Here is a 27,952-nt window from a genome sequence, read left to right as displayed (position 1 = left end):
GCACTCTTTCAAACACTCACCAGATTCTCAAGTCTGTGCTCCATTTGGGTCATCCACACTGGAATGTAAGCCCCATCAGAGCAGAACACTGCTATCACAGGACCTGGCCCAGGGCCTGGCAGATAATATGAAAAAATCGACCTACACTGGAAACAAATTAAGGTTTTGCCTGACCTGATAAGTTGTTTAGATGGTAACCTACAGTCAGCATGAAGCCACCAATGGTGGGAACAGGGCACTGGCCTAAAGGGCGTAGAAAGGTCACTACGGCCATGCAGTGGAGGAGGATGCATTTGAGGACAGGGATCTGAGGCAGGCAGCTGGGCTTACTTAAGTCATTAAGAAATGACAAGAGTCTGCTCTACCCAGTGGCAGCATGAATGTAGATACGAGACAAAAGTCACTCAATAATGGGGCGCCTGGGTGGCTCAGTCAGTTAAGTGTCCAACTCTTGGTTTCGGCTCAGGTCATGATCTTGGGGTCTTGGGATGGAGTCTCATGTTGGGCTCTGTGCTGGGCATGGAGTCTGCTTGAGATTCTCTCCCTTTCCCTCTCCCTTTGCCCCTCCCCCTTCAAATAACTAACTAAATCACTCCATGAGTGGGCAGGATGGATCAGGTCACACGGCCGAGGTGGCAGAATCTCGGATCTGGGGTTGGGAGGCCAGTCAGTGCTGTGACTTCTGTCTCTAAACCTGTGTGGCCAGGCTTTCTGTCCACTCATGAGCTCAGCGCTCGCGCTTCCCCGACCAGCTCGCCTGCATGGTGCTCCCACATCTCCTCTGGCCTGTGAGTCCTTCCCCAGCCTCCCTGCCTGCATAGACGCCACCCTTCAGGTCCTCTCCCCTTCCCTGTCTGGAACTGTTTTTCTTTCTGCCCCTTTTTACCATTTAACATACCATCTCTTTTACTTGTTTGTGTGTGGTCTGTCTCTTGCACCAGAAGGTGTGCTTGCAGAGGGCAGGGTTTTTCTCTTCACTGTGGTGTCAGTAGCATTTAGAATGGCATGTAGTAGGTGTTCAGGTAAACAGTTTGACAAATACACGATGAATGAATTGAACTTAATTTTTTTTCACCTTTATTTTTAAAAATAATTGTGTATGACCTTGTAGAGCTGTGAGTGATATGGATTGAAAATGTTCTCTTCTCTGTATTTGCAGAATGACAAAGGGCAGATCCCTGCTGATGTCGTTCCGGACCCAGTGGAAATGCCTCTGGAGATGGCCGATGCTGCCGCAACTGCTAAAGAAATCAAGCAGATGTTGTTGGATGCGGCGCCCCTGTCGCGTGACATGTCAAAGCCCCTGCTTCCAAACTGTGACCGCGTCACTAGCAAGGCGATGCTCACGTCCCTCGGTCTGAAGTTGGGGGATCGCGTCGTTATTGCAGGACAGAAGGTAAGGAAGTAACGGCCGTCTCTGAAGCTGGGTCCAAGGTCTGCAGTGTGCGTGGCCCGTGTGCCGGCTGCAGCCATACACTGTGGACGGGGTTTTGGGTTTTTTTAAAAAGTGCGGTGTGTACATAGAAACAGACTTAATGGAAGTGGTGAAACTGAGAGGCACGCTTACCCTTGGACGGAATAATGAAGGCCTCTCCGTTGGGGTGGGGAGAGTGGGGTACAATAGGGCTGCTGAGTGCATTAGGAGGCCCGAGCTGAGACATCGCTGAGCCTGGAGGGGTTTCCTTGTGGCCCCCCTGCCGCCCTCACTGGGTTTTTCCCACTACAACTACCTCGCAGTAATGGAGCAAAGGAGACTCTTGCCATTCATGGATGTTTGGCCATGAGATCCTAGAAATAGAGAAATCTTAGATATTATTTCAACCTCATAATAAAAATGTATGTGGAGGGGCGCCTGGGTGGCTCAGTTGGTTAAGCGACTGCCTTCGGCTCAGGTCATGATCCTGGAGTCCCTGGATCGAGTCCCGCATCGGGCTCCCTGCTCGGCGGGGAGTCTGCTTCTCCCTCTGACCCTCCCGACCCTCCCCCCTCTCATGCTCTCTCTCTCTGTCTCATTCTCTTTCTCAAATACATAAATAAAATCTTTAAAAAAAAAATGTATGTGGAAAAGAGGACCCTCCTGCCCCCGCCCCCCAACCCAACCTTTTGAAGATGCTCCAGATGCCTCTTTTTCTCCAAAGCCTCAGAGTCCTTATGGCACTGTCTTGTTGCCATCCATTCTCTCTTTTTTAATACCTCATAGGGAAGGTCTGTTTTGTTTTAACTTTGGGTAAATAGGGAGCTGGGTATGGAGAATGGAACAGGGAGTTCCGTTGTTTCCTCACACAGTTATGTGTAAATATATGGGTGGGCTTGTGGGGATGGTGACACGGGTTTTGCAGAAAATGCCAAAATCTGGAAGTTTGATTTACTGAGAAAATTGCTCCAGAAAGGAAGGTAAACTCCAAACAGATGATTATGTTGAGAATGACATTTTACCAGCTTCCAAAAGAATATATTCATAGGACATTTGTTAGCTTTTTTTTTTTAACTTGGGATTAATGTTCAACCTCTTCAGTATTCCTGTGTCTGAGAATGGATGTTTAGAAGAGTTATTCTGTTGTTCTTATTTTGGAAAAGTAGAAGCATATAATGTGCGTCAGCTGGGTTTAACCTGATTGTCTCATGGCCAGTCTTGCTTCCGTTATCCTTTCTTTCACTCTGTTGCTTGCCTTTTCATCCTCTTAGGAATGTCTTTCAGAGAGTAGAAGTTTGAAATTTTGATGAAGTTCATTTTTCAACTTTTTCTTGTATGGATTGTGTGTTTAGCATAGCTAAGAAATTTTCTGCAGTGTCATAGGAGAGTGGAAGATATAGTACATGGACTTTCTCTCAGAAGTTTATAGTTTTAGGTTTTACATTTAGTTTTATATTTAATTTTGAGTTAACTTTTGTACAGAATACTAGGTAGATAGAGTTTAGATATAGATATAATAGATAGAGTTTCTTTCTCTCTCTCTTTTTTTTGCATCTGATTACCTATTTGTTTCAGCACCATATTTTGAATAGACTGTTCTTTCTTTCTTAAATCGCCCTTGCCCCTTTGTCATCTGACGTTAGGTGTATGGGTGTATTTTTGGATTTTATTCTACTCCATTGATTCGATGATTACCCTTTCTTCAGTACTACTCTGTAATGATTGCTCTACCTTTATAGTAAGTCTTGCAATCAGATGTTGTTAGGCCTTCAATTTTTTTTTTTTTTTAGTTTCTTTGTCTTTCCATGTACATTGTAGAATCAGCTTATGGATTTCAAGTCATACAAAAAATCCTGCTGGGATTTTGAATGAAGTCGTGTTGACATAGATCAGTTGAGGAGAACAGATATCTTAAAGATATGGAGTCTTTAAAACCCAAGCATGGTAGGGGTGCCTGCGTGGCTCAGTTGGTTAAGTAGCTGACTCTTGATTTCGGCTCGGGTCATGATCTCAGGGTCATGGGATTGAGCCCTGTGTTGGGCTCTGTGATCAGCATGGAGTCTGCTTAGATTCTCTCTCTTCCTCTCCCTCTTCCCCTCTCCCTGCTCGTGCTCACTCTCTTTCTCTAAAATAAATAAATAAAATAAAAAAAACCACAAGTGCAATATATCTCTATTTAATAGGTTTTTTATTTGTTTCATCAGTTTTGTAGTTTTAAGCATTTGTTTATTTAAATTTTAGGTAGTTAACATACAGTGCAATATTGTTTTCTAACGTAGAATTCAGTGATTCTCACTTAGGTACAACACCCAGAGGTCATCATAACAAGTGCCCTCCTTAATACCCATCCCCCATCTAGCCCATCCCCCACCCACCTCCCTCCATCAGCCCTCAGTTTATTCTCTATCATTAAGAGTCTCTCATGACTTGTTTCCTTCTTTTTCTTCTCCCCCTTCCCATATGTTCTTCTGTTTTCTTTCTTAAATTCCACATGAATGAGATCATATGGTATTTGTCTTTCTCTGATGTATTTCACTTAACATAATACACTCTAGCTCCATCCACATCATTGCAAATGGCAAGATTTCATTTTTTTGATGGCTGCATAGTATTCCATTGTATATATACACCATATCTTCTTTATCCATTCATCTGTTGATGGACATCTAGGCTCTTTCCATAGTTTGGCTATTGTGGACATTGCTGCTATAAACGGGGTGCATGTATCCCTTCGAATCAGTATTTTTTGTATCTTTAGGTAAATACTCAGTAGTACAATTGCTGGATCATAGGGTAGGTCTAATTTTTAACTTTTTGAGGAACCTCCATACTGTTCTCCAGAGTGGCTGCGCCAGTTTGCATTCCCACCAACTGTGCAAGAGAGATCCCCTTTCTCCCCATCCTCATCAACAACACCTGTTGTTTCTTGTGGTGTTTTTCTAGCCATTCTGACAGGTGTGAGGTGGTATCTCATCATGGTTTTGATTTGTCTTTCCCTGATGGTGAGTGATGTTGAGCATCTTTTCATGTGTCTGTTGGCCATCTTGATGTCTTCTTTGGAAAATATCTATTTATGTCTTCTGCCCATTTCTTAACTGGGTTATTTATTTTTTGGGTGTTGAGTTTGGTAAGTTGTTTATAGATTGTGGATACTAGCCCTTTATCAGATATGTCATTTGCAAATATCTTCTTCCATTCTGAAGGTTGCCTTTTAGTTTTGTTGATTGTTTCCTTTGCCGTGCAGAAACTTTTTATCTTGAAGTCCTATTTGTTCATTTTTGCTTTTGTTTCCCTTGCCTGTGGTGACGTGTCTAGTAAGAAGTTGCTATGGCCGAGGTCAGAGATGTTTCTGCTTGTGTTCTCTAGAATTTTGATGGTTTCCTGTCTCATGTTAAGGTCTTTTATCCATTTTGAATTTATTTTTGTGTATGGTGTAAGAACGTGGTCTAGTTTCATTCTTTTGCATGTTGCTGTCCATTTTCCCCAGCACCGTTTGTTGAAGAGACTGTCTTTTTTCCATGGGATATTCTTTCCTGCTTTGCCGAAGATTAGTTGACCATAGAGTTGTGGGTCCTTTTCTGGGTTCTCTATTCTGTTCCATTGACCTGTGTGTCTGTTTTTATGCCAGTACCATACCGTCTTGATGACTACAGCTTTGTAATGTCACTTGAAATCTGGAATTGTGATTCCTCCAGTTTTGTTTTTCTTTTTCAGAATTGCTTTGGCTATTTGGGGTCTTTTGTGGTTCTGTACCAATTTTAGGATTGTTTGTTCTAGCTCTGTGAAAAATGCTGGTGGTATTTTGGTAGGGATTGCATTAAATGTGTAGATTGCTTTGGGTAGTATAGACATTTTAACAATATTCTTATAATCCATGAGCGTGGAATGCTTTTCCATTTCTTTGTGTCCTCTTCAATTTCTTTCATAACTCTTCTATAGTTTTCAGAGTACAGATCTTTTACTTCTTTAGTTAGATTTATTGCTAGGTATCTTACTGTTTTTGGTGCAGTTACAAACGGGATCAATTCCTTGATTTCTTTTTCCGCTGCTTCGTTACTTGTGTATAGAAATGCAACAGATTTCTGCACATTGATTTTGTATCCTGCAACTTTGCTGAATTCATGTATGAGTTTTAGCAATTTTTTGGTGGAGTCTTTTGGGTTTTTTACATAGAGTATGTGTTGTCTGCAAATAATGAAAGTTTGATTTCTTCCTTGCCAATCATAGTTTTAAGCATATCTTAGATATTGCTATACTTTGCTAGATTTATACCTAAGTTTTTCATGATCTTTGGTGCTATTGTAAATGGTTGTGTTTTGGAAATTTCATGGAGAAATACAGTTGATTTTTGTATGTTGACCATATATCCTGTAACCTTACTAAATTTATTAATTCTATTGGCTTTTTTTTGTGTGTGGGGGATATCATATGTAAACGATCATGTTGTCTGTGAATAGAGACAGTTTTATTTCTTTCCAATCTGTATGCCTTTCATTTGTTTTTCTTGCCTAATTTCATTGCCTAGGACCTCCAGTATAATGATGAGTAGAAGTAGTAAGAGTTGATAAACTTGTCCTGCTCCCAATATTAAGGAGAAAGCACTTAGCCTTTCATCATTAAGTATGATAATTGTTAGCTATAGATTTTATGGGTATCTTAATTTATTAAGTTCTGGAATTTCCTGTCTAATCCTGGTTTGCTGAGAGGTTTTTTTTTTTTTTAATTATTATCATGAGAGGATGTTGAAATTTGATTTGCTAAAGGCTTTTTCTGCATATGTTGAGAGAGTAAGTTTTTTCCACCCCCTTTAGTATGTGGATGATATGATAAATTATATTGATTAATTCTCAAATGTTGAACTAGCCTTGCTTTCTCATGATAAACCTTACCTGGTTACATAATGCTGGATTTGATTTGCTATATATTGTTGGAGTCTGTATATTGCTGGATTTTTTTTTTTTTTAAAGATTTTATTTATTTGACAGAGAGAGAGACAGCGAGAGCAGGAACACAAGCAGGGGGAGTGGGGGAGGGAGAAGCAGGCTTCCTGCTGAACAGGGAGCCTGATGTGGGGCTCAGTCCCAGGACCCTGGGATCATGACCTGAGCCGAAGGCAGATGCTTAACGACTGAGCCACCCAGGCGCCCCTGTATATTGCTGGATTTGATTTGCTCTTATTTTGTTGAGGATCCTTGTGTCTGGTTTTGGTATCAAGGTAATGCTGGGAATGAGTTGAGAATTAATCCTTCCACTTTTATATACTAGGTTTGTGTAGAGATGATTATTTTTCCTTTAAATTCTTAAAGAATTTTAGAATTCACCAGTGAGTCCATAAGGTTCTGAAGCGTTTGTTGTTGTTGTGTTGTTTTTGTTTTTTGGAAGTTTCTTAACTACAATTCAGGTGTGAGCTTTGACAGTTTGCATCTTTCAAGGAATTGGAACGTTTTATCTCATTTGTTAAATTTACAGGCACAGGGTTGTTCAGAGTATTTTCTTATTATTTTTTAAATGACTGAGGGTATGTAAAGATGTCCTGCTTTCATTCATGATGTTTGCAGTTTGTGTCTTCTCTCTTTTGTTTCCTTGGTCCCTAGCTGTAAGTTTATTAATCTTACTTATCCTTACAAAGAACCAGCTTTTGGTTTCATTGATTTTCTCTATTCTTTTTCTGTTCTTAATTTCTTTTTTTTTTAAAGATTTTATTTATTTGAGATTGAGAGAGTGAGAGAGAGTGTGCAAGAGAGTGAGCATGAGCTGGGTGGGGGGGGATAAGAGGGAGAAGGAGAAGCAGGCTCCCCGCTGAGCAGAGAGCCTGATGTGGGGCTCAGTCCCAGGACCCCGGGATCATGACCTGAGCCAAGGCAGATGCTTAACCGACTGAGCCACTCAGGTGCCCCATAATTTCTTATCTTTATTGTTTCTCTCCTGCTTGCTTTGGGCCTTCACTTTCTAGTTTCTTAAAATGGAAGTTTAGGTCATTGATTTGAGACCTTTCCTAATACAAATGTTTAATGCTATACATTTCCTTCTAAACACTGCTTTTGCCGCATCCTACAAATTTTTATATATCGTGTTATCATTTTCACTCAATTCAAAATGTTTTTAAATTTCTTTGTGATTTTATCTTTCACTATGAGTTATTTGGGAGTATATTTATTAATTTCCAAATGTTTGGAGGTTTTCCAAAATCAGTTGTTAGGTGCATACAGATTTAGGATTCTTACGTCTTTTTGGGGTTGACTCTTATCGTTATATAATACCTCTTTTTATCCCTGGTAATATTTCTGTTCTAAAGTCTACTTTGATTGAATGGTTTTTAAAAACTTCCATGGTAAAGTTGCAAGAGTAGCACATTTAGAATTACTAGTAATCCTCAAAATTTATTCTGATTTATGTTTTCTTTAGGTTGGAACATTAAGATTTTGCGGAACAACAGAATTTGCAACTGGGCAGTGGGCTGGCATTGAGTTGGATGAACCAGAAGGAAAAAACAATGGAAGTGTTGGGAAAATCCAGTACTTTAAATGTGCGCCCAAATACGGTAAGGTAGATACTATCTAACTTAATGAGAATTAGTTTAAGATAACCAAATTTACTTTTATTTATTTATTTTTATTTTTATCATTTTTAAAAAAGATTTTATTTATTTGGAGAAAGAGAGCATGATCGGGGTGGGGGGGGAAGGAGAGGAGAGAGAATCCCAAGCAGACTCCTCGCGAGTACGGAGCCCAGTGTGGAGCTTGATCTCCTGACCCTGAGATCATGACCTGAGCTGAAATCAAGAGTTGGATGCTTAACCAAGCTTAACCAACTGGGCCACCCAGGCATCCCTACTCTTCTATTGTTTTTAAATAAACCTGGTTAGGCGGGGAAAAAAAAAAAAAAAAAGAAACCTTTCCTCCTGGTTATCTATGTAGTTAATGAAGGGACTGCCTTTTTCCTGCTATGAGCAGTGTAGTGATGGGAAGATGGTGTCCCACCAGGAGTACTTCTGGCTCCGTGGACCTCCTGTAAGTCCTGCTTAGGGTGCTATCATGACTGAGGGAGGGACTTTGTTATCAAGGAAATACAGAACTCCGGGGGTTGAAAAACTTGAAAACTTGGAAAAGCAAGTGAAGCAAACTTTAAAACTGTATTCCTGAGGTGGATGATTCTTTCTCTTTCTGACAGATGTTTGTTTAAATTCATGTTCTTTCTCTCTCATACACATACATACATACAGACTCCTTGACATATTGAACTAAATTTGTCACTTGCTATGTTGTGAATATTTTTCCTTGCCGTGAAATATTCTTCTAGAACATTAACTTCCCTGGTTGCACGTGTTTCAATTATAGCTGCACAGGGAGATACTCTGGTCTAATGCTGAAGTCCTTGCTTGGAGTCTGACAGCTTGGGTGTGAATCAGCTTCTCTACCTACCAGTTATGTGACCTTAATTCTCTTCTTGTGCCTCAGTTTGTCTTCTATAAAATGGGGCTAACAATACCTCAAGAGTTTGTATGAGGATTAAATGTGTTGATAAATGTATAAAGCACCTTGAATAGTGCTTGATTCCCTATAAGTACTCAACTAATGGTAGCTATTTGCTAGCTGTTATAAATTTATCAAAATTATCAGTTTCCTTTTGTCATACACTTAAAATGGAGCATCATTTTTTGTTTATTAATTTTTTTGTTTATAAAAGTATTGTATAAAATTTGAAAAACATAAAGAAGGTTAAAAGAAGAAAATAAAATCACTGGTATATTTCTTCTGTTTAATTCTTTTTGCAAAATTTGGATTATATATAGTTACATATTTTGCATTTTTGCTTGATATGCTATTATAATTTCTCCAAATCATTAAATATCGTTTGAAAATGTGATTTTTAATGGCTCCATTTCCTTTAATTTTTCCAATTTAACGGGTAAAAATTTCTATGTTTGAATTCATATTTCTCTGATTGTGGTGAAATAAAACACTTAAAATATTTTGTTGTAATATATATATTAGCAATTGCCAAGAAATAATTATTCATATTACATGCTCATTAAATAATTGAGGGATTAGTGGGTTTTAAAAAACTTTAGAAATACAAATACGTATTTAAGATATTAAACTTTTATAGTTATCATAGATATTTTGCCCAGTTTGTCATTTGCCTTTGAACTTCATTTGCAGTGTTTTGGCATAGAGTTTTATGTAGTTAAGAGACTTTTTCTTTATAATTTCTTAACATTGCTTTTATGTTTAGATAGTTCTTTCTAATCCAAGGATTAATTTAAAACTATATATTTTATTCTTTTGAATGTTTTAATTTTTTGCCCTATATTATTTAACCCATTTGGAATATATTTGGGTAGTTCTGCGGAATTAAGAATTTGATTTTAGTTTTCCTCTGTTAGCTAATTGTGGCAGCTGTGAAGCCGACTGAGGGCAAAAGGATCAAAACTCCTAGCAACACACAGGGTTGATGTCAATCGGAGTCACGGGAAAGGCTTAGCTTGTAACAGAATGCATGTTGCCCCCCAAATCTCATCATCCCAAGGAGAGGCATGCTTGATGAGGACAAAGCCAGATACACCAAGGACCCTGCTTCTGTCCCTTTCACATGCTTAAAGGCGAGTTTTGGGGGGCAAGGATCATGTGTTGGATTATGGAAAAATGGGAGTTGCCCTGACTAAGCAGAAGCCAAAGAATTTGTCTCTTCTCAGCAACAGATTTTTTTTTTCCGCCTCTATCATTTTTCCTTTGGCTTGTTGTGCTTCCTTTATTATAAATTCTTATAAATGCTATCGTCTGTTTCAGGATTATTTTGTTCAACTGATCTGTTAATTCTCACACAGATTAGATTTTTTCAGTTGTAGAAATTTTATAATAATTTTTAAGACTTTTTTTTAGAGCAGCTTGGGTTCAAAACAAAATTGAGAGGAAGGTACAGAGATTTCCTGTGTATCCCCTGTTCCCATGTGTGCAGGGCCACTCCCATTATCAGTGTCCCTTCACCAGAGGGTACATTTCTTAACATAGAGGAACCTACACTGATGACTCGTCATCAGCATTGAGTCCATAGTTTACATTGGGGTTCACTCTTGGTGGTGGATGTTCTGTGAGTTTGGACAAGTGTTTAATGACATGTCTCTATCATTACAGTGTCTATATAGAGGATTGTCACTGCCCTGAGAACCCTCTGTGCTCTGCCTATTCCTCCCTTCCCTGCTCCCTAGCAGCCACTGATCTTTTTACTGTCTTCTTAGTTTTATCTTTTCCAGAATGTCATATCGTTGGAATTCTACAGTACGAACCCGGCCTCTTCAGACTGGCTTCTTTCACTGTGTAATTTGCATTTAAGTTTCCTCCATGTGTTTTCATGGCTTGATAGCTCATGTCTTTTTAGCCCTGAATAATATTCCATTGTCTGGATGTACTACAATTTATTTACCCATTCATCTACTAAAGGATATCTTGGTTGCTTCTAAGTTTTAGCGATTATGAAAATTTTTATAATAAATTTTAATACTTGGTAATACCATTTTTATGTCTTTTAATAATTACCAAAGTGAATACATAAGTCAAATTGTATTATAAGGTTTATTAAAAACATCAGTTAACTCCTTCCCTGGCTTGCCCTTCCCTGACCCTGAGTCCTGTCCTTTAGAGGCAAGAACTATTTTAACATCTTTAGTTGTATCTTGTGATATTAATATTTGTATTTGTAAATAATACATGTATATGAGTCTCCCTTGATTTTTCCGATTTTATTTTTATTGTTTTAAAGATTTTATTTTTTTTAAATAAAGGGTTTTTTTTTAAATATTTATTTACTTGAGAGAGTATGCACAAGTTGGGGGGAGGAACAGGGGGACAGAGGGAGAAGCAGAGCAGGGAGCCCAATGTGGGGCTCAATCCCAGGACCCTGAGATCATGACCTGAGCCGAAGGCAGACACTTAACAGACTGAGCCACCCAGGTGCCCCTAAAAGATTTTATTTTTAAGTAATCTCCACAACCGACTTGGGGCTTGAACTCATGACCCGGAGATCAAGAGTCACACGCTCCACTGACTGAGCCAGCCAGGCGTCCCTGATTTTTCCAGTTTTAGACTTCTGTTGAGTTCAGTTCATACTATAAGTAGAAAGATTGGGCGCCTTCATTCTAAGTCAGTTCTTTTCTTGGTTTACTTCTTTGTTTTGGTGGAGCACATCCTCTAGTAGCTTTTTGACAAAGGACTCATGGGAGATAAATTTTTTGAAAACTTCCATTCTAAAAATATGTTTATTTCTACCCTCATACTTCATATGATAGTTTGATGGGATAAAGAATGTTAGGCCGGAACTCATATTTTCTCTGTATTTAGAAGGTGATGTATATTTTTTTATTATGTTATGTTAATCACCATACATTACATCATTAGTTTTTGATGTAGTATTCCATGATTCATTGTTTGCGTATAAAACCCAGTGCTCCATTCAATCAATACGTGCCCTACTTAATACCCATCACCAGGCTAACCCATCCCCCCACCCCCCTCCCCTCTAGAACCCTCAGTTTGTTTCTTGGAGTCCATAGTCTCCATGGTTCATCTCTCCCTCCGATTTCCCCCCCTTCATTTTTCCCTTCCTGCTATCTAGAAGGTGATATTCTATTATCTGATGGAGTTTGGCTAACTTTTCCTGTAAAAGGCCAGAGGAGATATTTTAGGCGTCAAGGGCCGCACAGTCTCTTGTTCAGCTATTCAGCTGTCCTGTTGTAGTGAAGAAGCAGCTGCAGACAGTGTGTAAACACATGGGTGCTAGTGGGACTTGACAGAAGAGGTGGTGGGCAGGATGTGGCCTCCCGGGCTCTTGGTTTGTCAGCTACTGTCTTGAGCTTCCAGTGTTGCTGTGTACAAGTTGCAAAATCTTTCTTCCGTGTTTGACCTTTTCCCCCTCTCTGGCAGCTTTTAGTATTTTTTTCCTCCTTTTTATCATTTTCTTTTTTCTTTAGAGTTGATATCGTTTTTATTCCTTTCTAATATTTTGGTGCCGTTTTGGGAGGAGTTGTGGTAAAATGGGCCAGAAATTTGTTCTAGAAATTTGTTATTCTTCTATGTGTTTATTTTAGTTAAGCTTTATGATTAATTATATGTCAAGATCTGAGAAAAGTCCCATTGGTACTTTGATGAGCACGAGTTACTTACTAGGAACTTTAGCCCATATTCTGCGTGCACTTTGGGCTTTGGTTGTAGCCAGTCTTTGCTCTAAATTTAGTTTTGGTTCTCCCAAATGATTTATTTCATTAAAAAAAACAGGAAGAATAAGAACTTATATTAGGTGGGGTTTTATATGCTATGGAAATCTTTTAAAGCCATAGAATTAAATATTTACTGTTTAAGATATTATGTGGACCCTGCTTGTGTTCCCTCTCTCGCTGTGTTTCTCTCTGTCAAATAGATAAATAAAATCTTTAAAAAAAAAAAAAAGATATTATGTAGAATAATACTGTGTGGAAATTTTCTATTAAGACCTTGGAAGAGAAACCATGCAACTTTCCTCAGATTAAGAAAAAGCCATTCAGGGGCGCCTGGGTGGCTCAGTTGGTTAAGCGACTGCCTTTGGCTCAGGTCATGATCCTGGAGTCCCGGGATCGAGTCCCGCATTGGGCTCCCTGCTCGGAGGGGTCCCTGCTTCTCCCTCTCCCACTCCCCCTGCTTGTGTTCCATCTCTCGCTGTCTCTCTCTCTGTCAATTAAATAAATAAATAAAATCTTTTACAAAAAAGATCTTTGTTTAAAAAAAAAAAGCCATTCATTAAACAACATTATAATGCATTAATGACAAATTTGAAAGACAATTTGAGAGTAATCTGACTGCTCTCATAAATGTGTTTTGGTTTTCAGTTTTTTACAGTATTTCTTATATCCACACATAAAATGTTTCTCAGATACAATCATAATGTAATCAAATATATAGTTTCATTTTTATTTTCTTGATTTAATTTTCATACTTGTCTGTATTTCTTTACAATTTTTATTGTTTTACTTATTGATGGTGATGTAACAGTTCAGGGGTAGAGTTCATTCATTCATCCTGTTGACACATGCTTGTTTTCTCCTACTCATGAATAATATTGCGATGATGACATATCAGGTATACAATCTTTTCCTCCCATTTGGATTATTTTCTCATAATTAATTTCCAAAAGTGTAATTGGGTCATAGTAGTAGTAAACTAGAAATTGTTTTGGCTCTGGAAATCTGTCTTTTCTTTATACCATACAAGTGTAACTCTGTAACTTTTTGTGCACAAATCTATTTCCTTATAATTCAATGCCACGAAGTGGCTTGGGTTAGAATTTTTGTCTTCCAGTAAGATTGTACACATTTACAATAGCCGATAGTTTAGTCAGAAACTACTATGATGGAAAACTATTACCTTCACTCATTTCTCTTTTCCCTGAATTTCACGTAATACATGATTATGCCTCTTTTATGTGATTCTTCAATTACTGTGTATGTTGTTCGTCTTGACAACTAAATTGTAAGCTCTCTGGGGCACATACTGCATGTCACTTTTTTCCTGTCTTTCCCTACAGGACACCTGGTAGGCACTAAAAGAACTTAAAGATTTATATTTCCAAATGGTTGTACTTGCCCCTTTATTTGAAATGGTTTTAATTGCTTCACACTAACTCAAGCTCTCCATTCCTCCCTTAGGTATTTTTGCACCACTTTCAAAGATAAGTAAAGCAAAAGATCGAAGGAAGAATATAGCACACACTTCTTCTGGAAAAGCTGTGCCTCTCATCAGGTCCCAGAAAATTGATGTAACTCATGTAACATCAAAAGTAAACACTGGTAGGTCAAACCAGAAAGTTAAATCTCTTCTTCAGCATTTTTTTTTTTTAAAGATTTTATTTATTTATTTGAGAGAGAGAGAGTGAGAGAGCACAAGAGCGGGGAGTGGGAGAGGGAGAAGCAGACTCCCCGCTGAGCAGGGAGCCCGATGCGGGACTCGATCCCGGGACTCCAGGATCATGACCTGAGCCGAAGGCAGTCGCTTAACCAACTGAGCCACCCAGGCGCCCCTCTTCTTCAGCATTTTTTATTTCCTTTGCAGACTGCTTTATATTTAGTGTGCTTCACACTTTTTTTGTTAGATAACTAGAACCCGAATTTAATAAAATCTCCATCTCACATGTTTTTAAATGTCAGTCATGGTTTATGATTTTGATTCCTGACAAGAGTATTTTACATTTGTTCCTTTCTTTTCTTCCTTTCCTACTACCTGCATACCTTCATCACCCCCTAGTCTAACCTCCAAGCTCAATTTTATACCTCCGGTAAATCCTTATAAACGTAACTAGCTTTATGTTTCTTCCCTATTCAAGAATTTTAGTGACTTCTTTTTAATCAGAAGAAGTCCTGACTCTTTAAACTGGTGGTCTCAGTCCTTCCTGTATATAATGGGGTCTCTGCCTACCTCTGTAGTTGAACTGTGATTTCTTGTCCTCACTCTTCCCAACGTACTTTGTCTCGTGCTATTTCTCTGAGTGCAGTAATTTGACTTCTGCATTTTGAGGCCCTAGCTGTGCTTTACCTCCTTATTTTGATGTTGTTTCTCCAAGAAAACTTCCCTGGGGACCCAGATCACTTTGATGTCTCCATTATGTCCACCCTTGTGTACACTTGTATCCACACCACACAATTATCTGTTAGTTTGGGTCTTGACCTCTGGTTGCTTCATTTGTGCAGATCTTTATCGTCTCAGCAAAATTTTAAATTTTAAATGGACTGTGAGAGTATTTTGGACTTTTATATTCACCGTAGTAGTACATAGCACAAAATACTTGCTCAGTAAGTACTTGCTAACTTACCAGGGGCTGAAGCAGAAAGGCTTTCTACCATGATTCAAGAATTTTGTCCAAGAATTGGTTGTCCTTTCTGCTCTCTTCTGTTGAGCTATTTGAATATCTCTGTGTCAGTCTGTACTTCATAACTACTATAGTTTTTAACAAATAAATCTTGATATCTAGGAAAGGAAAGCTTCTTAGCTTATTCTTAAACAGTGTCTTGCCTGTTTGGATCGTTATAAATCACACTTCCCTATAAATTTTAGAATAAGCTGTTAAGTTTCTTTAAAAAAATATCTGCTAAAGCTTTATTGGTTTTGCATTTAAACCATAAGTCAATCTGGGAGGAACTGACATCTTTATAATATTCAGCCTTTTAATTGTAAGCTTGGAATATTGCTTTATTTAATTGGGTCCTTTAAAAATACGTCAATAAGATTTTCTAATTTTCTCCACAGCTCTTTTCGTACCAGTTTTGTTAGGTCTGTTCCTAGATACTTCATACTTTTTGGTGCAGTTGTAAATGGTATCCTTTTAACCCGAAACCCAGAAGTTCACAGCCATCATGGAAAGAAAGCCCAAAGAGAAGCCCTCCATTCCTGGTCTAGGGATTAGGGAAGGGGTCCTCTACTAGCCAGAAAATGTAGGAAATCCCTTTTTTTATGATAGCTTCCCCCCCTCTTTGGTCCATTCCCAGGCCGGTCCCTGGGTAGTCCTCCATGGTTTAACAGTAGTAGTAGGTGGTGAGGCACCTGAAACCCCATGGGAGGGGAAACTGTGGTCCCAAGAGCAGGGATGGAATCCCCGATAGTTTGTCTTCTGCTTGTTCCCAGGGGCAGAGTCAGTCCTGGGAGACTGCATGACAGAGCAGGGAAACCAAAGCCTAGGCATCCTGCCCAGATATCGGAAAGGGATGCCTCCGGGAGCAAGAAAGTAACAGGGAGACCATGGAGAGCAGGGAGCTCAAGAAAATGATCTCAAAATGTTGGGTGTGAACTCCTGGGCTTGCTCTCCAGTGGTGCGTGTGTGGATCTGACCACAGGCTTTGGTCTCCGGGGTAGATCGCTGCCCAGGTCCCAGGCACTGCTGGAGGGCGCATCATAGGAGAAAGATCCCAAAAAGTCTTTGGAAACTGAACTGACATTGGAACCACAGGGCACAGAAGGTGGGTAGGGATGTCCGGCCTGAACTGGTTTGGGTTGACTCCTTCATAAAACAAAACAAAACAAAACAATAAACATTCTCTGTAGAACTTAAGTAAGACCCAGAGTCCCACAATGTAATATTTGAAATGTACAGGATACAATCCAGAATTGCTCAAAATAGAAAAACCAGGAAAATCTCAACATCTTTCAAGGAAAAAGACAATTAAAGGTTGCCAACCCTAACAGGACACAGACATGACACAGATAAAGACTTTAAATAATACATTAACCATTCTTTAAGAATTAAGGTTAATACTCTTGAAATAAGTGGAAAGAAAGTTCAGAGAAATGAGGATATAAAAAAGAATCAAATGATGTGTGAGCACACATGCACATGCGCACGGATGCACAAAGGAGTTTGGTTAAAACTGGGGCGACCTAAGATTGGCAGATTGTATCAATGTTGGCATCCTGCTTGTGGGATTATGCTATAGTTATGTAAAAAATTACCTTTGGGGAAATTGGGCAAAGTGTGCAAGAGATCTCCCTGTATTACTTTATACAACTGCATGTGAATCTCCTGTGACTCAATTAAAAAATTCAAGTAAGAAAGAACCAAATGGACATGTTAAAACTGAAAAATATAATTGAAAAATATGAAATGCGCTCCGTGGGGTGCCTTCACAGAGTCTCTCTTACCCACCCCTCTGTTCAGTTCCTGCTGTTGTCACTCTGGTCCTCATTCCACCTATGGTAAGAACTTCTCCCTGGTCCATGCTTCCTACCTCTGCCCCTCTCACTTCCTTCTAAACTTTGCTGTCAGAGTAATGTTATTTCCCCCCCCCGCCCCCCCCCGTTCATGCCAGCCCTGTTCAAGTCCATCAGAGGCCCATTCCTTCCACAAGAGGACCAGGTCCTTATCTGGCACTGTCCTCCTTTGAGATTTCACTCTGACCTGTCTATCCAGTCTTACTTCTCCCACGTCCCAAAAAATACTCTTTATTCCAGCCATGCTACTCCTCCATCTCTGACCCTGTCCTTAAGATTTTTCTTTTCTTTTTGCCCATCTAGAATGCCTATCTTCAGTTCTTTCTGGCCATACCTCCAGTATGCTCTGGAAGAAGTCTTTTTTCTTTTCTTTTCTTTTCTTTCTTTCTTAAGATTTTATTTTTTTTTTTTAAAGATTTTATTTATTTATTCATGAGAGACAGAGACAGAGAGAGAGGCAGAGGGAGAAGCAGGCTCCCAAGGAGCAGGGAGCCTGATGCGGGACTCGATCCCAGGACACTGGGATCATGACCTGAGCCGAAGGCAGACGCTTAACCATCTGAGCCACCCAGGCGCCGTAAGATTTTATTTACTTGAGAGAGAGAGAGAGACCATGGGGGCAGGGGCAGAAGGAGAGGGAGAAGCAGACTCTCTGCTGAGCTGGGAGCCTAATGCGAGGCTCGATCCCAGGACCCTGGGATCACGAACGGAGCCGAAGGCAGACGCTTAACGACTGAGCCACCCAGGCGCCCCTGGAAGTCTTACCTGTCCTTCAAGACATATCTCAGAATGTGATCTCCTTGATGAGGCATTAATTTATCTTTGTAACCACAATTATTGTCTTTTTCCTTTGTGTTAGTGCTTATCAATAAATGTCCTCATATTTTAGTTATTCATGCTCACATCATTCTACCATTCTGAATTGAGAAGGTGCTCCTTTCGGGCTGGGACCATGTCTCGTTCACGCTGGTGATGCTCAGAGTGCCAAGGATAGTCCTTCACTCGGATGCTTCCTAAGCGAGAAGAATTGAAATGGGTGCTTGATGGAATTTAAAACTGGGTGGAGTCCATTAGGTTTCCTATTTAAATAATTTGGTTCTCTAGAATGGAAACAGAAGTCTTCATAAGGCGAAGTATTATTTGTGGGCTTCTTCTTTTTTAAAGTGAGTCTGTTTGTGACACTTGGGTGTGGTGCTAGCGGGGCTGTCGTCGTCAGAGCGCTGGGGGCAGAGAGTGTGGGGCTTCTTCCTGTCTCATGTTCGTTTGCATCTGATGAGTGGCTATGATGGTTTGCAAAATTTTTACCCAGAATTCACTATCTAAGTAGAAACTCTGCTGTAACCGATTTGCAGACACATGAGTGAAATCTGTGAGTTGTGTGCAAGTCCTGGTCCGTGTACGGTGGTTGTCCTAGAGCTGCGTGAGTTTTGCTCTCTACCTGCCGGCATTGTGCGGACACACTCATGAGTGTGTGAAGTCAAACAGCTAGGTAGCTGGGCTTTAACTGTTTTACAGAATTTAGAATTCCTTAGTGGATTGTTAAATAGGTCTAAAAGAGACCTTGGTGGTATTTGAGGAAATTGATTGAGGTTTTCAGAGGGGCTGAGGATGCATTCTTTTTCCCCGCCTCTTCACATAATGAAATACTGGATCGGCCCCTGCTGTCTGTGAATTTACTATCCGGCATGTTTCCAGAAGTGGAGAAGATTTAGATAATGAGGGATGTCTGTACTTTAAACAGCAAGTACATTTGTATGTTTAATGTTGAAGTTCTTTCTTGCTGAACATATTTTGTTTCTACATGCTAGGATTAATGACTTCAAAAAAAGATAGCGCTTCTGAATCAACACTTTCATTGCCTCCTGGTGAAGAACCGAAACCCGTAACAGAGAAAGATGGTAAAATAATTTTATAACTTCCATTCTAAAAATCTAATTTACAGATGGAACTTTAATATAATATAGTGATAAAGCTTATATGGGGGCTAAGTTTTAACGTTTTTGAGAGAAAAATCATCCTCGGAAATACCTTAAGCGGCTCATCGTAAAGTGTATACATGGTTTTGGTATAAAATGCTGTGTGGTGCCTCTGTGTACACTTAAATTAGAGGGCTACCAGGTTAAGTCAAACGGGAGACTAAAAGGAAATTCCAAGTATAGATGGCTTGATAAAAATGTTTAAAATTGCCTTCAGCTATCAAATCATTGGGTGAATAGAGCATGAACAACACATTCAAGAGTATTCCTGCTTGCCTTCAGGTTAGCTCAGAACATTTTTTTTAGAAGATTTTATTTATTTATTTATTTGAGAGAGAGAGAGAGAGCCCAAGCAAGGGGGGGAGAGGCAGAGAGAGAGGGAGAAGCAGGCTTCCCGCTGAGCAGGGAACCCGATGTGGGGCTCGATCCCAGGACCCTGGGATCATGACCTGAGCCGAAGGCAGCCACTTAACTGACTGAACCACCCAGGCGCCCCAACTCAAAACATTTTAATACTACCTTTTTTTATCTTAAATTAATAGAATTTTTTTTTTAAAGAGTTTACTTATTTATTTGACAGAGAGAGACACAGCGAGAGAGGGAACACAAGCAGGGGGAGTGGGAGAGGGAGAAGCAGGCTTCCCGCCGAGCAGGGAGCCCGATGCGGGGCTCGATCCCAGGACCCCGGGACCATGACCTGAGCCGAAGGCAGACGCTTAATGACTGAGCCATCCAGGCGCCCCAAATTAATAGAATTTTTAAGTGTAAATAAGATTAGATTGTACTAAGCCATCTGAAGTGGGAGGTGAGAGAGAGTGTGGGGGGAATAGGGAGGTCATCAGCTTCAGTAAAGCTGGATGTGCTCTTCTGTGTGAGAGTGTCCTCATGCAGCACGAACCCTTACAGTACAATAGCTTGGCTGATAAAGTCTTGTCTGTATGAACTACAGGACAGCTGGGTGAAACCAGGCATTTAACTCAACACTAGATACTCCACAGCTGAGGAAGCTAAATGGAGGGTTTCAGAGGGATTTACCTGGGAAAGCATCTTATTGGTTCACTTCTTATTGTCCACCCTTCGCTGTGTTCTTTTCCTTTACCTGTCTTAGGTACCCTGCTTGGATCCATCAGCAGCTCCTCCTCCACATCATCTTTGGAGCACAAACTGAACTACCCCAAGAAACTGAATGCACATAGCAGTAACAGGAAGACAGTGAGCAAAAGCCCGTCTGTCTCCTCTAGAACCAGTGCTGGTATCTATGGCTTTTTCAACCAGGCTTTCTTGGTGTTTTTTATCTTGGTTTGTTTGTAAGTAGATTTGCTCTTTTTAAATGTGTAGAAGGAACTTTTTACTTCAGTCAGATAGAACTACTTGTACTCTTCTGTCTTCCCCGTGCCCCCCACCTCTCGTGAGCGTCCTCGGTCTCCCTGCCTCCCTCCCCGTGCTCCTGCCGTGTTCCTTGTCTGGACTGATTTCTTCCCTACCACATGCATGTAACACCTCTGAGCCTGTAAGGATCGTTTTAGAAATTTATGATAGATCCTCAGATATGTGGAAACCATACGGTTATTATCTGTCTTATCTCTTTTCTAATCTAGACCTAATAATAACTAACATGTATTGTATACTTATTATTTCAGGTTCTATTCTAAGCACTTTACATACCTCATTTCACTTAATTCTCAAAACAAACCTTTGGATAGGTACTATTATTCTCACTCTCATTTTATGAATGAGGGACCCGAGGCTTAGGGGAGGTAAGTCATTGGTGCCTGATGCCACTTACTCCTTAGGGGAGGTAAGTCATTTCTAAGTGGCACACCTGGGCTTTAGCCTGCGGTCGGTCGGCTGCTTCCTCTGCTGCTGTTAGGGTTTGCCTCCATCCCAAGTACCTCCGCTCTTCCTCCTGCTCCTCGGCCTCCAGACCACTCATGGCCAGCCCATGGAGAGCTGAACTGTTGCCCATGGGCACAAGCACAGTGTAAGGCCCCTCCTGCAGTGTGGCGACCACACCATCATCTTGGCTCCGAGGGAGCCTCTGGCCAGGGCCCTTCTTGTTGCCACTTCACGTAGGACTTTACCTGCATTCTCCTTTAATTGAATGTTAGAGGTTTCATCCCTCTGCATTCTGTTGCTTACACCTTGAATACTAGCTTTCCCACATACTTCTGTGTCGTCTTCATATTTGAAGTTCAAGTCCTTGTTTAACACTAGGTAGGAGAGGGTCAGTGGCTCTCCTGACAGGTTGATGATAGTAACCCGTTGGGATGTGGCGAGTCCTGAGTAACCTTGTTCAGTCCACATTTCTCCAGTTACATGTAAGGATATAGAAAGCACTTCATAGCAGACATCTTGCCGAAATCAACATATATGAAACATATTGCCATTCGCTCATTTGGCTACGTAGCAAACTTGTCCGGAAAGGAAATGAAACCGTTTTGGCATAAATTGTTTTCAGTGAACCTCATAATAAGATTCTCATTCACGTACTTTTAAAAGTTGTACTGAAGCAATATTTTATTATGGAAAATGTTCGTGATGGGGTTTTTGTTTTTTTTTTTCTCTTTAAAATACTTACTGTACTGTGATGGGGAGGAGCCCTCAGCGATAACACTGACGTAATAAACCTATAGGGTGGGACTCTAAAAGCAGAGAACCTAGAAGTTTTGCCTGAAATTGTTTACTTGGAACTTGTATTTTCGGTGTGGGTGCTCCTTCCCCTGTGAGCAGTTTCTGTCTAGCCCCCTGAAGAACAGAGCTACCAAGATAGGGATATAGCATTCCTGCTTGTCCTCATTTTATTCACATTACAAGGCCTCCTTCACTTGGAATTTGGGCTTTTGACATTTACTTGATTTTAAAATTTATATGTGCATATGGAAGTACCTGTTTTACTTTTATAAGAAGTAGTTCTAGTGTACCTATGTATTTAACCTTTCTTCTCTTTTTATAAATTTAAGCCTGATGTAGGCTTAGATAGCAGTAGATGAAGAGACCTGTCAATTAGAATGAGCAAGAAGACCTTTTAGGAGGGGAGGGAGAGAGAATGGGAGATCCATGAGAGGAAGTCCATGTTTGGGACCTCAGAGACATTTCCCTAGGACACTTTTCTAGAGTGAGTAGGTATTTCACTTTCTCCAAAGATTTGCATTTGAGGGATGTGGACATATTGGGAAGTGAGGATAAAGAGGAGCAGAAAGAACAGATTAGGGGAATGGCAGAGGTAGGGGAGGAGGTGTGTGTTCTCAGCATCGTTGTATCCCATGATTGAACATGCTGTCCTTGGTCCATTACACAGCCTGGAGACCCGCCTGAGGACTTGTGGTCATAGAGCCCCGGGCTCTCATCCGGGTGTGCCATCGACTACCTGTGAACACCATGTCTTAGTTAATTCCTGAGTTTGTGTCTTATCTATAGTTGTAATTCTATGGAAAGCACTTTGTAAACTCTGAAGTGCATTGGAAATATTAGTTATTATGAGGACCTAGGATTTTTTAGCATAGCGCTTTATCCACCCCTGCCTTCTCTCTGGGTTTATGTTCCTCATTTGTTGCCATGGCTTTAGTTTCTCTCCCGTTGGCCGTGTGACTTATCCTCTGTCCCCTGTCCTCACAGAGGCTTCTGTAGGCCTTCCCAGATGATAGCTGTTCAAGTCTGTTTATGGACTGATGGGAGAAGCCTCAAGGGCCCACTTTGTGTTATAATTGAACAGCTTTCCAGACAGCATTTCTCTAGGATGTTTGATAGTGGGCATTTGAAGGATTAGGTTTGAATCAAGGGGAGGGGGACTGGTTTGGTTCCTAATAGGGAAATCAGTTTGAGCTCATTGGAAACAGAGCAATTTTCACGTTCAGATCACATTCCTGTATATATAATTCACACTGAGTCCCAATGAACGGCTCTGACTCTAGCATTTTAGCGGAACAGGGATTGGTACAATACAGCCCATGGGCTGAACCCGACGAGCCACCTATTTCTGTGAAGTTTTCTGGAGCACACTAGGCCGGTTTGCTTTTGTGCTGGGTGAGTGGAGCCGAGTGGTCACGACAGACGGCGCGGCCTGCAGTGCCTCACGTCCTCACTCCCTGGCCCTTTGCGGAAAAAGGGTGCTGGCCTCTGTGGGAGTAAGCGCACCCCGGGCAGTCTGGGTAGAACTGATGCTTTACCAGGAACCGTGTGCGTCAGGCTCTCGTGGCAATAACTTTTTCAGGAAACCCTTCACACGTTCCTTGAATGTCTTGGCCTCACATGTGAGAACCACAGCTGTAGGAGACGCGTATCATGAAGGGTGTCATACATTGAGATCTCTCAACTAGCTAGACTGGTTAGAACACGTGGTGATTTTTTGGCTAATACACTTTTTGAGGTTGGTTTTTTTTCTTTTTTCCTTCCCCTTTGCTATTTTCCCTCCTCTTTTCCTGCCCCTTCCCCTTTCCCCACCAACCAATTAAACAGGTTTGAATTCCTCAGGAGCATCTGTAGCAAATAACAGCCGCTGTGCAGGAGAGCCCCACCTCGGAGATAGAGTGCTGGTGGTAGGCCAGAGAATCGGCACCGTTAAGTTCTTCGGGACAACAAACTTTGCTCCAGGTAACTCATCTGGATATTCTTGGCTCCGCTTGAGCGCTTCAGAATACGAAAGGTTTAAAATTTTACATGTAGGGAATTCCTGATGAACAGTTCTTGTGGATGTTAGTTATCTTTGGCACCGGCGAAGCCAAACAGTGATGGAAACACCGACTGGACTCGGGTTGACTGTCGTCTGCGAAATCTCACTTGTATTGTAAATTGTCTAATGTTAAAATTCGTGGCCCTTCTCCAACTTCATGCTCACTGATTGCCAAGCGTGCTCAATAACAGAGAGAAAATATCAGGATTAGATTTTTGCTAAGGTTATTCTTTTTTTTTTTAATTTCAAGTTTTTATTTAAATTCTAGTTGACCTATAATCGGTAAAATTGGTGTTAGGTGTAGACTTCAGTGATTCATCCCTTACATGTAACACCCAGTGCTCATCACAAGTGTCCTCCTTTAATCCTCCTCCCCCATCCACCCTATCCTCCACCTACCTCCCTCCAGCAACCCTCAGTTTGTTCTCTATAGTTAAGAGTCTCTCACGCAGTCTCATGGTGCGTCCTTTTTTTTCTTCCCTTCCCCTATATTCATCTGTTTTGTTTCTTAAATTCCACATACGAGTGAAATCATATTATATTTGTCTTTGTCTGACTTATTTCGCTTAGCATAATACACTCTAGCTCCATCCATGTCATTGCAAATGGCAAGATTTCATTCTTTTTGATAGCTGAGTAATATTCCAGGGGATTTATACCACATCTTATTTATCCATGCATCAGCTGATAGACATTTGGGCTCTTTCCATAATTTGGCTATTGTTGATAATGCTGCTATAAACAGCAGGGTGCATGTACCCCTTCGAATCAGTATTTTTGTATCCTTTGGGTAAATTGCTAAGGATATTCTAAAAATGAGTTCACAGCATATCGCTTTTATCTGAGTGGCTCGGAAAGAAAAGCCAACAGACAGATTCGAGGGAAAATGAAAAAGTTTCTGTGCACCCTGGGACCTTAAAAATACATGTTTGGGTATTTACATATTTATTCCAATCTAGACTTAATACTGTGTTTCCAAAAGTAAAGATTAGCTTTCTTTTGCATTTTCAGTGATTGTAATTTCAAATATAGAAGCCAGGTGAATGAAACCATGTTTGTGTATTTTAAGTGGCAGTACGCTGTTTGGACACATGGCGGCGTTGCAGCATTCTAGGAGAAGGTTACCCAGAACATTGATTTTAAATTTGTAGCCTTCTGTCAAGAACTGTGAAGGACCTGAGATTTTACCCTATGTGTGTAAGCTGACAAGTTAGATTGCCACAGTTTCATAGATGCTAATGGAAGACGTTAGGCTCCTGATTCAAGGACAGGACTTCTGGAGTCCCAGCAGCAGCAGAAGCAGAGGGTCAGCATTTTCTTTTTTGGTTTTTTTTTTTTAAAGATTTTATTTATTTGACAGAGAGAGAGAGACACAGCGAGAGAGGGGACACAAGCAGGGGGAGTGGGAGAGGGAGAAGCAGGCTTCCCGCTGAGCAGGGAGCCTGATGTGGGGTTCGGAGCAGGGAGCCCGATGCGGGGCTCGATCCCAGGACCCCGGGACCATGACCTGAGCCGAAGGCAGACGCTTAACGACTGAGCCACCCAGGCGCCCCAGGGGTCAGCATTTTCTTGCACTTGCTTCCTGAGCCCCAGTTCCCGGGGTGGCGGGGAGGTGACACCTGCACACCCAGTGGTTTATGCTACAGGAGAAGAGCCCTGAGCGTAAGGAATCTGAACCTGTACACTAGACAAGACGCATGCCTGTATTTTGGGTGGGGCATGCGGCCCACACCCTGTCTCTGTCCTCCAAGGCTGTCCTCTGTGCAGACATCCATGGAAACATGGTGCCTCTGTTCCTAAGACATGCAGAAACATGAGCGAGCCACGGAGAATTGTCTCCCAGCACAGTCTTGTTTCATTATACCACTTATAATCACAATCCAGCTAATTGATTTGAGATGGGCTGTGTGTTGTATAATTCATGTCCCTCACAGGTCTCCAGGTAGTAATTGAGATGAGTTAGGATGGTCTTAATATAGTTCTCAAATAAAAACTTTTAAGACCCCAAAGGTGGGTTATTTTTCACAATCTCCATGTCTTTTGAGTTCCCTTTTTCTATATTAAACAAGATTAGAGTGGTTTTGGTTCACTGGATGCAATTCATTGTTTTAGGTTGACTTTTAATTTTAATTTTAATTTTAATTTTTTTTAAAGATTTTATTTATTTGAGAGAGAGAATGAGAGCATGAGAGGGAAGAGGGTCAGAGGGAGAAGCAGACCCCCCGCTGAGCAGGGAGCCCGATGCGGGACTCGATCCCGGGACTCCAGGATCATGACCTGAGCCGAAGGCAGTCGCTTAACCAACTGAGCCACCCAGGCGCCCGACTTTTAATTTTTAAATTCCCAAGGTTAAGCGTCCAGAAATTGGGGTAGTCATAAGCAAACGTAAAGTTGGAAACCCTTCTGTTAAAGTCATTCTGTCCTTTTAGAAACTACTAGCATGCATGTCATGTGGCACCAAAATTGAGATCAGTCAGTTCTCGAGAACAGCGCTGATTCATTGAAGCTTCTTAGATTATAAGATCTAGACCTGAAGGATGTCATTCTTAGCGTCGTTAGCCTTCTTATCGGAAAAAAAATTACCATTTAAGTGGGAAGCCGTATGTACCTCACCACTACCAGACAAGGTGTAGTCACAGTTGTTCACACTTGTCATGTCTTTCTGTGGGATGTTACACTTTTTCAAGAGTCATATGTGGTACATTGTAACATTGAACATTGTGTGGCACTCAGAAATAAAAATGGCAACCAGACGACCTTGGTTAATGACATTTGGAAATGTGATGACCTGTTTCCAGAGCATTAGTATGGCTGAGAAGTAAGTTTGTTTACGTTACTCTGTACTCGTATGCTGTTTAAGTATAGAGGACTGTGGTCATGCATTAGTCTTTTCGGTGCAAAAGTACTGAGAAATGGGCTCCAGGGTCATCTTTTTGAACATAAGAGGAAAAGACTGAAGAACTTCTAGGTTGCCATTTTTGAGGTTATATAGACTCTTTGAATTAGTCATCTGAAAGAAACAGTATTTTTGTATTTTGGAATTTGGAATTTGCAGTAAGTTTCTCAACGTCTGTATTCTTATTTTTTATTTGATACTGATTGTAAGAGACCAGATGCAATTACTACTGTATTCTCCTTTTAAATAAAAATGAGTGGCTCATTAGGCACTTTTAACTGGTCTTGAGGTACCCTCCATTTGAGAATCCTTATTCCAGGAGTATGTATGTATACACTTAGACTAGGAGTATATGTCCATCTACCTAATTCTCACCACACTAAAAGCAACCTCACTGCTTTAGTTTTGCCCTCTAGAAAAGAAGTCCTGTTATTTTCCTCAGAGTGGGCCCTTTTACATACTTAAAATAAGCCTTTTAGAAAATTCTTCCTACTAGCTAATCTAAATCTTTTCACTAAGGTTAAGTATTATGATTTTTCTTTTTATCCTGGGTGGGGAAACAGAAAAAGAAGAGTCACCATGAAGTCTAATCATATTTTCCATATTACTTTTGTCCTTCCTTAATTATTTAAGGACAGTTTGTGATGTTGGAATGTTGGGAGAGTGAAAGGAAAAGATTGCACATGCACTTTATGATCCGTATGGCTCAGTATTGTGTTGTGCTTCTCCCACTGAAATGTGCTGTATCACTGAGTCAAGGGCAGTTTCTTTTTCATTATAGCTTGTAGATATACTGTGGTCATAATACTACTTGCATAATAGCTAGTTTGTGCCAAATTTGTGTATTTTATCTCTCTCCTTTAATGTACAACTCTGTAATTGTGCTTGTAAAATGTTTTTCCTGTTCATTTTTTCAAATTTTCAAATTTTATCATTTGAAAGCTCAACGATCATGATGCTCTTCCATCATTTTGGTCATTTTGTGAAAATGTTAAGCCATTCGGGTTCTGGGTTTGTATAATAGCATAACCGTTTTGGGTAAAATGCGGATGCTTTCAAAATCCAATATTCTTGTTCTAGGATATTGGTACGGTATAGAGCTTGAGAAACCCCATGGCAAGAATGATGGTTCAGTTGGAGGTGTGCAGTATTTTAGTTGTTCTCCAAGATATGGAATATTTGCTCCCCCATCCAGGGTACAAAGGTGAGAAAAAGGAAATTTATGTTTTTTCACAAGGCCTTTTGGAATTTGCAGTGGTTTATAGTTAGAGTTCC

At 40.6% G+C, this 27,952-nt stretch overlaps 1 protein-coding gene across 1 annotated transcript in view; it reads left to right on the top strand.

Moving 5' to 3' along the window:
• CLIP4 (CAP-Gly domain containing linker protein family member 4) overlaps window positions 1–27,952 on the top strand; it is a 63,840-nt gene that overhangs the window by 18,252 nt on the left and 17,636 nt on the right. Inside the window, exons 6-13 of the mRNA XM_081797304.1 lie at window positions 727–788; window positions 1,124–1,396; window positions 7,820–7,955; window positions 14,088–14,228; window positions 18,945–19,034; window positions 20,221–20,364; window positions 23,568–23,702; window positions 27,758–27,881. Of these exons, the coding sequence (XP_081653430.1) occupies window positions 727–788; window positions 1,124–1,396; window positions 7,820–7,955; window positions 14,088–14,228; window positions 18,945–19,034; window positions 20,221–20,364; window positions 23,568–23,702; window positions 27,758–27,881 (1,105 nt within the window). The remainder of the gene's footprint in view (window positions 1–726; window positions 789–1,123; window positions 1,397–7,819; window positions 7,956–14,087; window positions 14,229–18,944; window positions 19,035–20,220; window positions 20,365–23,567; window positions 23,703–27,757; window positions 27,882–27,952) is intronic.

This window comes from Leptonychotes weddellii, chromosome 10 (genome assembly GCF_054177405.1).
Source record: "Leptonychotes weddellii isolate Sample4059 chromosome 10, ASM5417740v2, whole genome shotgun sequence".
In the NCBI taxonomy this organism is placed as follows: Eukaryota; Metazoa; Chordata; class Mammalia; order Carnivora; family Phocidae; genus Leptonychotes; species Leptonychotes weddellii.
The sequence above is the reverse complement of the archived record's forward strand: the minus strand, read 5'-3'. Positions and strand labels throughout refer to the sequence as shown.